Source organism: Nannospalax galili, unplaced genomic scaffold (assembly GCF_000622305.1).
Source record: "Nannospalax galili isolate Female #2095 unplaced genomic scaffold, S.galili_v1.0 scaffold216, whole genome shotgun sequence".
Lineage (NCBI taxonomy): Eukaryota > Metazoa > Chordata > Mammalia > Rodentia > Spalacidae > Nannospalax > Nannospalax galili.
In genome coordinates, this window is record NW_008339003.1 from 2819234 (window position 1) to 2831751 (window position 12518).

Consider the following 12518-nt stretch of genomic DNA (forward strand, 5'->3'; position numbering starts at 1 on the left):
TTATTTTGATATATCACAGTGAAAGATTTATCGTCCTCTTTTCAAAAAGAAACTAAAAAAAAAAAAAAAAAAAAAAAAAAAAAAAAAAAAAAAAGAAAGTTGAAATTAAACAGTATCTCACAGCTGTTAGCACAAGGTCTAGCTATGATAAATGCACAACAAATACTAGGTATAATTATGAGCTATGCCTATAATTAGTACCATGCCTAAACTATTAGCAACATTAAGTATTTAAACAAACTTTAAAATTATAAGAAAATAAGTTAAGCACATTAAAATACCTGAAAGCACTTAAGAAACAGACTTTCCAAACATGCTCCGCTGTCATCATACAAAGTTGCCTAGTATAAGAACAAGATAAATATTTTCTTAAATAACAGAAAATAATTTTCTTAGAATCTTCAATAGCAAATCAAATATTATGTAAGTAAATCAAATAATAAAAGGATTACACACTTTGTGTAACTTGTATTTGAAAATACTTGTATTTCAAATGTTTATCGTGCAACTACCCAGCAGAAGAGCAGAGATGTGGTGTAAGAAATTTAAGAACTGAGGGGCTTGGAAGATAGCTCAGATGGTAAAGTGCACAAGCACAAACTCTACCACCATGTAAAAGTCAGGTGTGGTGACTCCAGTCTGTAACTAATGCGAGGGTGAAGAGACAAAAGGGTTCCCTGGAGCTCCCTTGCCAGAGAGTCCAACTGGTGAGCTCTGGGTTCCATGAAAGACTGTCTTGAAAACAAGGAAAAGACGGATAGGAGAGACCTGACATGGACTTCTGGCCTTCATACACGTGAGCGCACATACATACAAACATACATACATACACAAATTCTTAGCCAGGAGTGGTGGCCCATGCCTTATCTTAGCACTTGGGAGGCAGAGGCAGGTGCATCAGCCTGGTCTACACAGCAAGTACCAGGCCAGCCAAGGCTACATAAATAGACTCTGTCTCAAGAAAAAAGAAAAAAAATTCAAGAACCTAATTTCCATCAGGAAGATCCTTCTGTGTAACTGGGAAGAAAACAACTGGAATACAATAGACAGAACAAGATAAGTGATTCTTGAGACGCTCACATCCATACTTGGCTGTGTACTATCCTTTCCCTGAGCACCTCTATTAACTCCAACACTTACATCTGTGTCAGAAAAAAAAAAAATCTGCTGGGGCTGGAGAGATGGCTCAGAGGTTAAGGACACTGGCTGCTCTTGCAGAAGACCCAGGTTTGAATCCCAGCACCCACATAGCAGCTAACAACAACCGTAACTCCAGTTCCAGGGGATCCGACAGCCTCTTTTGTCCTCCATGGACATTGTGCGACACTGGTGCACTTACCTACATGCAGGCAATACGTGCGTACACATAAAATAAAAAGAATAAAATATATAAAAAAGACACTCAGATGAAATGTCACCTTAAAAAAAAAGGTCTACTTTATACTAAAAAGAAACCAAAAAAAACAAAACAAAACAAAATCCCCAACAAGCTCATTAAGAGACTGTTGTAATAGCATGACTGGTGCGAGGATCAATTAGATGATCAATGCTTAGAGCTGGAGCAATGGCTTGGCAACTAAGAGTACTGACTGCTCTTGCAGAGGACCTGGGTTTGGTTCCCAGCACCCATGTGGAGGATCACAACCATCTTTAGCTCCAGTTTCAGAGAATCTGACGCTTTATTCTGGCTTCTGCCAGCACCAGGTACACACATGGTACACATACATACCTGTAGGCAAAACACTCATACACATAAAATAAAAATAAATCTTTAAAATAACATATGTTGGCTCAGGGAATTAAGATAACTACTTACAGGGTATAATGAATAATTTTTGTTGGATATGAGGGTTAGAGGAAACGAAGCTAAGGCAGTTATCATTTTATATCTTTCATCTGTGCCTCTAGCATTTCCCAAAGAAATTTCTCTACAAACCCTCTTAATATTGGAATTTCTGGGCCAGGCATGGTAGCATATGCCTTTAATCCCAGCACTTGGGAGGAAAGGCAAGCAGATCTCTATGAGTTTAAGATCAGCTTGATCCACATTCCAGACCAACCAGGTCAACATAGATCCTGTCTTAAAATATAAGGGGGAGGGGTGGAGGTGAGGGAGGCTGGAGAGATGGCTCAATGGTTAAAAGCCTAGACTGCTTTTGCAAAGGATATGGGTTTGGTTCCCAACACCTACTTGGCTGCTAATAACCATCTGTAACTCCTGTTCTAGTGGATCTGATGCTTTCTTCTGGCCTCTACAGGCACTACATGCACATGACGCACTTACATATATGCAGGTAATACACATAAAATTAAAACCAAAAAATAATTTTAAAGGTATTTCCATCATTTTGGAAAACAGTGCAGCAATTCCTCAAAGAATTAAATATGATCTACATGAACCAACACAGGAACCAGCAACTCCCCTCCTAGATGTCCTTACAATAACCCGTGAGATTTACATGTCCGTCAGGTCTATGTCTGCCCTTGCTCACACAACTGCACCATTTTCTTCTTTCCAATTTGCCTTCCCACTAGACATACATATTCACTTAGTTTACTGTTCTGTCTCCTCCATATTATTTCCATAAAGTAAGAGATATTTTGGTTTTGTTCCTGGCTATGTCTCCTAGAACAGGTACTGAGAGGCTAGCGATCTTTCTCAAAGAAGATATAGAGAAAAAGGAAATCTTATTTAATGTCAATGACATTAGTACTCACTAGTAAAGAAATACTGTGAAAAGTCCTCAAAATACAGAAATGCTTTTCCTTTTTTTTTTTTTCAGTCTTTTTGAGACAGGGTCTCCCTGTAGCCCCAGCTGGCCTAGAACTCACTATATACACCAGGCTGGCCTTGAACTCTCCTACTCCCTGGTATATATACAAAAGGAAATGAAATCAGTATACCAAAGAAATACCTGCATACCCATGTTTACTATGGCACAAGAGGTAAGATATACAATCAGTCTAGCTAACTATCAACACAGGGCTAAAAAAAATTGTGGCATATATACACATGCAACAGAATAGTATTCAATTATAAAAAGTCATCAGCAGCAAAATGAATGGAACTGGGGAACATTATGTTAAGTAAAATAAGCCAGACACAGAAAAACAAGTACCACGTGCACTCTCTCATGTGGAAACCAAAAAAAGCCAACCTGAATGTCTAATTAATTGAGAGGGTATGAGGAGGTTAAAAAAAAAAACAAAAAAAAAAACTGTTGGATACAATCAATGTACAATGTATGATTGTATAGAAATACCACACTGAGCCATATAGTATGTGTTAATAAGGTTCTTAAGGCTTTGGCTCTAAACAAAGAGGAAGAACATAAATTTAAAAAATGTCTGATGGTATCAAATAGTGAATAATCAGACTAAGACAAGTACTTTAAAAATATGGATGTGAACAGGACTAAACAGTTATTTCAAATAGAAAAAAAAATAGATTAGTGACACAACTTCAACATATGGATACGAAGTATATGGCTACTCCTTTCAAATGGCAGAGACTTGAAGATTCTCAACTCAACTAAAGGCTCAATATGTCCCTTAATGATGCTGGTAGTTATCCCATAATTAGCAAACAGACCTAGGTCTGAAGTCACAACTCCAAACACTATCAACCTCAGTTCACAATATCTTAACAAATTTAGCTGCAATAACAACACTTTCTTTCCTCAAGAGAAAGGTACTTTAATCTCCTGGAACATTTATAACTAGGTATCAAGACAATGAAGTAATTCAAACCAACAATATCAAAAATTTTAATTAAGATAATGGTAGGTATCATAATCTGATATTTGTGTTAGTTTTTACTTTCATAAAGTGACTTTTCATTTGAAAAGGGAATGGTGGGGCTGGAGAGATGGTTCAGCAGTTAAGAACACTGCTTGTTCTTGCAGAAGACTCGGGTTCAAATCCTAGCACCCACATGGCAGCTAACAACTTTCCGTAATTCCAGTTCCAGGGGATCTGACAGCCTCTTCTGCCTCCGCAGGCATTGCATGACACAGGTGCACTTACCTACATGTAGGCAATACACGCATACACATAAAATACTAAAACTTTAAAAAGAAATAAAAGGGAATGGTAGTATTACAGACCGTTTACATTTTAAATCTCTCTCACAGATTAACTATATATAATTAAGAGTTTCATTTTGGAAATTTTTTTCCTTCAGTAGTGGGCATTGAACCTTCTAGGCAAGTGTTCTAGCATTCTAAGACACTGAGCTATCTCCCTAATTTCTCTCCCTAAATCAATTTCTCTTCAACTCACCCCGCCCACCCCAGACTAGCCCAGGCTGACCTGGAATTCATTATATACCCCTAGCTGGCTTCTTAACTGTGGCAATTCTTATATCTCAGCCTCCCAAGTGCTGGGACTACAGGCATGAGTTACAATGCCCAGTCAATTCTTTTTTCATGTATTCAACTTTTTGTTGCTTTTTTTTTTTTTTTTAAACAGATATAGGGGCCTAAAGAGATGGGTCAATGGTTAAGAGCACTGGATGGAGTGCAGAGAACTTCCCAGCACTCACACAGCAGCTAACAACTATCTATAAACAGTTCCAGGGAATCTAATGCACTCTTCTAGCCTTCCTGGGTATTGCATGACACAGATGCATTTGCATAAAGGCAAAACATTCATACATATAAAATAAAAAGAAATGAATTAATTTTTTAAAAAGACAAGTACAATCTGGTTTTGAAATAGGTAGCCTTGAATTCTGGATCATCCTGCCTCCACCTCCCATGTGCTGGAATTATAGACAGGATTACAACACCACTCCCTTTTTAACTCAAAAGGAAAGGTAAATTTTATTAGATTTATAAACAGTATGAAAATATTTCAATAGCATTGAGATTAGCTATATTCATAAGCTTAATTTATTATAATTAATACAAAGACAGGAAGTATTTGTTCAAGCAACTAAAATACTAAAGAAAACCAAATATATTAAATTTATAAATTTTAGATGTTTAGGGTAAATTATATTATTTGTTTTGCTATAGGGTCTTACCATGTAGGCCAAACTGCATTGAACTTGTGATTCTCCCTCCTCAGCCACCACACCACCCAGCTCTATTTGTTAATATTCTGGTTATTTAAAAGCATTCTACCTTTTTCATGGCCGGGCACGGTGGCACACACCTTTAATCCCAGCACTCAGGAGACAGAGGCGGGTGGATCTCTATGAGTTCAAGGCCACCCTGGTCTACATAGTAAGTTCCAGGCCAGCTGAGGCTACAGGGAGACCCTGTCTCAGAAAGACCAAAAAAAAAAAAAGCATTCTGCCTTTTTTTAACTTAAGTTTACTGGACATTAACCTAAGACCCCCACTGAAAGTAATTGTTAAAATACATAGGTTTAAGCAGGGCCTGGTGGTGCATGCTTTTAATTCCAGCACTTGGGAGGCAGAGGCAGGTGGAGCTTGGTGAATTCAAGGCCTGGTCTACACAGTGAGGTCCAGGCCAGCTGGGGCTACAGGGAAACCCTGTCTCAAAAAGACCAAAAAACATCTCTGGAGAGATGGCTCAGCAGTTAAGAACACTGGCTATTCTTACAGAAGACCCGGGTTCGAATCCCAGCACCCACATGGCAGCTAACAACTGTAACTCCAGTTCCAGGGTATCTGACAGCCTCTTCTGTCCTCCTCAAGCTTTGCACAACACAGGTGCACTTACTACATGCAGGCAATACACACATACACATAAAATTAAAAAAATAATAATAAATAAAATATTTTAAAAAGTCCAAAAAATAAAAGAAAATCATGGGTTTATAAAGTTAATATGCTAACACAAGTTGAACTTGAAGGCTTAAAGCAAAGCTAGCTTTTATTTTAACAAATTAAATACTTTATTTTTAACAAATTGACTGTTCTTTAATGTAGTAAATAATCTCTTCCCTACTGAAAAGCTTCCCTCAATAACAGCTTCACAACGACAGATAAGTAGAAAGAGGACAGAATACAGAGATCATTAAATGCCTCACCGAAGAGTATGAATTCAATAGGAGACCACAGATATCATTACTGTGTAGACAATATGTCCTAAGTAACATCAATGACTCAACTATAATAAGGCTCTTGTAATATGTCAGTAATATTAAAAGAGACATACATAGCTAGAACATGGATCTGGAGCCAAAGAGTCTAAGCGACTCATCCACTTTCTACCTGTGAGTCTCCAGAGTATGCTACGACACCTGCGGCCCTCAGTGCTATCATCAGTGAAGCAGAGATAAAATACCTAATTTGTACCAGAATTGTACAAAAGATGATACAAAGAAAGCATCATGTCCAGCCAATAGTAAGTGCGTGACAATGTAAGTCTCATTTAAATCAAAAATTAAATATACTCATTTCATAATGTATAGATTAACCACTGTGATATGGAAATGATTTGAAAACTTTTTTACACATCATGGTAGTACATAACCATAATTAGCATTTTATTATCTACAGAGTTTTCTTAATGCTCAACCAAAAGGCAGGATCATAGCTGTTATACTCTGTAGTCAACTGCCTGGCACTTACCTTGTTTCCTGAACGAGTGATTTTCAGAATTCCATCTTGCCACACTTTTGACTTCTTCATCTTTTGATGAGTATATAGAACCTTATTTCCAAAAGTACAAAAGAAATAGTTTACATATATATATATGTATATATACACTCAATATTGTCTATTTTATATATCATATAAAAATAGACATCTTGCCAGGCATGGTGGCACATACCTTTAATCCCAGTATTCGGTTTGGTCCCATCACCCACATGGCAACTAACAACCATCAGTAACTCCAACTCTAGAGGACCTAATGCCCTCCAGGTCTCTGCAGGCATTGCACATACAGGGGCACTTACATATATGCAGGCAAAATACTCATATACATAAAACTTTTTAAGCTCACTCATACACATAAAAATAAAATTTTTGATAGGTGTGGTGACCATGCCTTTAATCTCAGCACTCAGGAGTCAGAGGAAAGCAGACCTGAGTTCAAGGCCAGCCTGGTGTACATAGTAAGTTCGAGGCCAGCCAGGGCTGCATATTGAGGTCCTGTCAAGAGCACTGAGCACCGGCTGCTCTTCCAGGCACCCCAGGTTCAGTTCCCACCACCACAGGGTGGCTAACAATGACCTATAACTCCAGTTCCAGAGGACCAGAGGCCCTCTTCTGGCCTCGACAGGCCTTGCACAACCTGGATGCACTTACATGCAGGCAAAACACTCATACTCATAAAATAAAACATTTTTTAAATGTACAAAATAGGGGCTGGAGAGATGGCTCAGCAGTTAAGAGCACTGACTGCTCTTGCAGAGGATCCAGGTTCTTTTCCCAGCACCCATATGGCAGCTATGAACCATCCTTAACTCTAGTTCCAGGAGAATCCGAAGCCCTCTTCTGACCTCCATGGCATTGTACAACATGGGTGTACTCACATACCTGCAGGCAATACACTCATACACATACATAAAATTTAAAAAAAAAATGGTACAAAATATCTAACATTGCTACTTTTCTCAATGCTTTTTCCTGCTGTTGTTACTGCTTTGGAAAAATCAACTACTTTCCATTAAATATATACTTTAAATTAATATCTAATACTTTTATTAGTTGCTTTTTAATGAGTAATATTTTTGATGTTTTAATGTCAAATATAAGTAATATCAAAAGATAAAAGTGCTACATACAAAAGTTCTTAAGTGTTCTCAATATTTTTTTAGAGGGCCTAGAGAGATGGCTCATCAGTTAAAAGCACTGGCTGCTCTTTCAGAGGTCCTAGGTTCAATTCCCAGCACCCACAGGGCAGTTAATAACTCCAATTCAGAGGATTCAACTCCCTCTTCTGGCCTCTGTGGATATTTTACAACATAGGTGCGTGTACATACATGCAAGCAAAACACTCATAATGCATAAAATTATAAAAATGTCTTAGTTTTTAAAAATTTAAAGATTTAAAAAAAACTTTTAGACTACAAAAAGGTCTTAAAACCAATTGTGTGTCAGTGCAGCTAAGAGTGTCACTATTGACAGGCCTTGAAGAAAGAAAAATTATTTCTTGCTCTCACGCTTCCAAAGAATTTTTATAGTACAAAGGAACAGTGGGTAAAAGATGGGTTTGCCAGACAAACTACAGTGCAATATTTGGGACACAATTATACTAGAATCCTATTCGTTGTCTATCTGAAATTAAATTTAATTTATATCATATTTCTGCTTTTTGTTTTGCTAAATCTGGCAATGCTAATAGGATATTTGAGGGAGAAAAGAAGAAATAAAGAAAAGAAGGTAAGGAAGCAAAAAGGGGAAAAAAAAATGTGACAATCAGTAAGACCTCAGGGCTCACACTGTAGCTCAGTTGGCAGACTGTTGGCCTACCATGCATCAGACTCTGGTTTTGATGCCCAGCACCACATATACAGGACATGGTGGTGCAAGTCTCTCATCCCAGCACTTGGGAGACGAAGGCAGGAGGATCAAAAGTTCAAAGGGATACTCAGCTATGTTAAGAGTTGAAGGTCGGCCTGGAGATCAGCCTGGAGGACAGGAGACCCTGTCTTACACAGACGCACACAAAAGGAAAATCAGGAAGACTTACAATAAATTCTTGGCTTTCCATTGTTTCTTCTCAAATTATAAACCAGTCAGGTCCAGAAAATAATTGGTAGTTATTCAACATTTATGTCCTCTAAAATAAAAAACAGCACAGAATATTCAATCAACCCTAATAAAAAGAATAAGTATCAAATAAAAATTTTCTCACTAAGTCCTTTTTTTTTTTTTTGAGATAGGGTTTCACTATGTAGAGTTGGAACTAGCTATGTAGACCAAGCTGGACTTGATCTCACAGAGATCCACCTGCTTCTGCCTCCAGAGTGCTGGGATTAGGGTGTACACCTCCACACCTGGCTTCAATAAACCTTGACTAGAGACAGGAACCAACAAATACCAAGACTATCTAACCACCTAGAGTTGAGTGATATCACACAATGGAAGCTAAAGATAAAACTAAATAAAATTCATAAAACGTATTATCTACAAACCTCTCTAGGTGTCATATATCAGAAATGGATTTTTTCCTTCAATATGTTTGATTTCTTACAACCCAAATTCATTTTTTCTTTTTCTAAATCATTGTGCCCACCACAAAATAATCCCGTGTTTTAAATCTTCCCTGTTGCAGTAGTTCCTGGGTATTGGGAATCTATGGGAGACTAGTTTCAGTACCATACACCAAGATCTGGGGCCACTTAAGTTCACGTATAAAATGTCATAGTTTCTGCATATAACATGAGTACATATGCACATCCTCCCACAAGCACTAAATCATCTCTAGATTATTTATACCTAATACACTGTAAATTATAAGTAGTCATTAAACTATATTGTTCAGGGAATGATGACAAGAGAAAAGTGTACATGTGGAATACTGATAATTTTTTTTTCTGAGTATTTCCAGTCTACAGCTGGTTAAATTCAGAGGCAGAAACAGAAGGCTGACTATATACCTTAGTCAATATAGTACAGCATTCTAGGACCAAAGAGATGCTAAATAATACTTCTACAAGAAAACATCTTTTCTTTCTTTTTTTTATTCCAGTGCTAGAGATTGACAACAGGCCCTTACATACTCTAGGCAAGAGTTCTTCCACATCCCCAGACTTTTTTGCTTGTTTGTTTGAAACAGTGTCCTTGCCAAGCTGTCCAAGCTGACCTTCAACTTATGATCCTCCTGTCTCAGCCTCTAGAGTAGGTAGGATTATAGGCATGTGCCACCACACACTCAGGTAAAAAAAATATTTTGGGGGGCTAGAGAGATGGCCTCTTGCAAAGAATCTGGGTTCAGTTTCCAGCACCTACATGGTGGCTCACAACTGTTCTGTAACTCCAGTTCCAAGCGATCCTTTTCTATCTTCTATCTTTCTATCTTCTATCTTCTCTGGCATCAGGCATTCACATAGTGCACGTATATACATGCAGGCAGAACATTCATACCCATAAAATAAAAACGAAAAACCTTTTCAAATGTTGCAGCAGCTACCATCATTATCCCATTACTGGATAAAAATACATGGCCCAATGGAAAACTGGCTGCAGCCTAACTAACAACTTGCCCAGGACCAAACAAAAATGGACTGTCAAGAAAAGTGACACAGGCCTTTAAATCCAGCTCTCAGGAGGCAGATACTCGGGTGAATCTCTCTGGGTTCCAGGCCAGCCAGGTCTACATAGTGAGTTCCAGGCTAGCCAGCCTGTAGAGTGAACCCCTGTCTCAAAAAACAAACAAAAAGTAATGGACTAATTTTTGGCAGAGGAAAACGTCAAGGCAGCCGAATGTTGAATGCATGGCATGGTTATTAATGTGATTATGCAGATCTACAATGAAAATAGCAAGTGCAGCAGAAACACAAAATGTACAGTTTGTCCTGGGAAGCTAAATGTTGGAGCCAAGGCAGTCAAGGGTGTCCTGGAAGAGCACCTCATTTTGGATTAGAGACAGGAAGGAGGAGCTTCCAGATCTGCACTTGAACAATGGAAAGAGTACCCTCCAGGCAAGACCCCACCCAGCTAAGCTTCCAATGATGGAAATGAAAGGAAAAGACCTAAGGGGTTTTCTGTTCTTAGAAACATATAAAATCAGCTGTAAAAGTGATCCAAGGGGCTCAAGGTCAATTCCAAGCTGGCACCTTAACCTGGCAGTGTCATTCTTGCAGTGATGGCTTTAGAGGCATGAAAGATGCAAGAGTGAGGGGGTCATCAGTTCTTCGTTCAAGTTTTCAGAGTCACAGAGGCCAGGCAGCATACGGTAATGTAAGAGTGCACCTACTTGACCATAACTATGCCATGTTAAAGTTTAGGCTGTCTATAGTTTCTGAAACTATCAGGCAGCTGGCACCAGGGTATGGGAACACACCAGCTGAGCCCTGGTTGTCTTGGCAACAGGTCAAAGCACCCTAGAGTACTCCTGCTAACTGCTGATTTATGGCTTCTGTAGGTTATGCTTGGCTTGCTTCTGCAAAATAGTAATAGTTGCTTAATAGAATAGAAATTGTTAAGGGGATTCTCTACCTGTAAGCTTTGGAAACTTTAAAAGATCAGGTTTCTAGGATACAATTGCTATATAAAACCCCCTCTAGAGAGAACTCCACAAACCAATAAAGGCAATGTAAGATGTAGAATAACAGTAAGATTGATAATGTCTGTTTATGAAAGAGAAGGAAGCTAGTTCCATGCAGGTGTACTTTGGTTTGGGTGGAGGGTTTAGATGGAGAATTGTATTTTCTTATGAATTTCCTTGATAATGTTTGCTCACACTCAATGATTGGCTTCTGTATTCTGCTTGCTTGCCTAGCAACATGATCAATATAAAAAGAGCCAGAGTGCTTAGGCTTGGGGCTACACTACTCTCGGACCCTTTAGGAAAGAGTGTAGCACAGCCGTAATAAAACTTTCTTTCTCTAGACTGACCTGTTTGTGGCATTTGTGGATCCCAAACTATAACAATATGACATGAGGGGTCCATGAGAGAAGGCCTTGATAGGATAAGAGGCTCTGACAGGTCATTTCATGAAGCTGAGAGGGTCAAGCCTGCTTGGCAATGGAGAAGAACCGTGAAGCACCCACCAAAGAGAGCTGCACACAGAGAGGAGAACCAGCCAAAAACTATGGAGACTTAAAAGTAGGCTACATTATGATGTGGTCATGGACATACGGGAGGGAGAGAGTGGAAGGTGGTGGTTTGATTGAAAATGGCCCCCATAGCTCCGAGTATTACTTGGCCCCAGTTGAAGCAGTGTTTGAGGTTTAGCAGGTATGGCGTTGGCTATGAGGGTTCAAAGCCTCCTCCCATTTCCAGCATACTTGAAAGATGTGAGAGTTCCAGCTGCCGTCCACGCCTTCCCCATGCCTGGCTCATTCCTCAGGAACTTAAACTATCTTAAATTGCCTTGGTCATGATGTTTTAGCTCATCCATCTAGCATGCGCGAATGTTCGATACCCACCCAGCACCACCCAAAAACATCAAGTCAACAAGGCTTCAAATCACCACCATCCGGTACAGAGAGCTTAAAGAACACCACTTTCACTTGCCAAAACTCAACTACTCAAAATCTTGTCACTAAATGGCACTGCAGACCTAATCCTTTGTCAGCTCCCAAACCATCACCGAAGAGTCCGCTCCTCGGCCTGCGAGGCGGCAACCAGGCGCACGGAGAGCGGCGGCCACCTCGACCGGGCCCTGACCGCTTCTATGTTTTTCGCCTGTGCTCCCCGAAACACGCAAGTCCCCCTCACTAACCAGCCTCCACTCCAAGGGAGCCCCGAGAAATGAGCCACTTAACCTGCCTCGTAGCGCAAAATCCACTTTTGAATTTCTCCCGCTAACGAGCGTGACGCCATCAGTACTCGCCGGCAGCAGCTGAAACTTCTCCGCGCCCGCCAACCGCATTCGGCGTCCAGTGCGGCGCTGCCCGGCGCTCCCCAAGACCCCGCCCCCAGGAGCGT

At 39.6% G+C, this 12518-nt stretch overlaps 1 protein-coding gene across 9 annotated transcripts in view; it reads right to left on the reverse strand.

The window, feature by feature from the left end:
- Zgrf1 (zinc finger GRF-type containing 1) overlaps positions 1-12518 on the reverse strand; it is a 108454-nt gene that overhangs the window by 95805 nt on the left and 131 nt on the right. For 7 of the 9 annotated variants that reach the window (XM_029563863.1, XM_029563861.1, XM_029563859.1 and 4 more), the window contains exons 1-4: positions 12360-12491; positions 8613-8702; positions 6545-6625; positions 282-341 (exon numbers count right to left, since the gene is read on the reverse strand). In XM_029563863.1, coding sequence (XP_029419723.1) covers positions 282-341; positions 6545-6625; positions 8613-8633 — 162 coding nt within the window. In that variant the 5' untranslated portion in view covers positions 8634-8702; positions 12360-12491. Of the gene's footprint in view, positions 1-281; positions 342-6544; positions 6626-8612; positions 8703-12355; positions 12492-12518 lie in introns of those variants that run through there. The other 2 variants (XM_029563855.1, XM_029563856.1) reach the window with 2 other exon arrangements.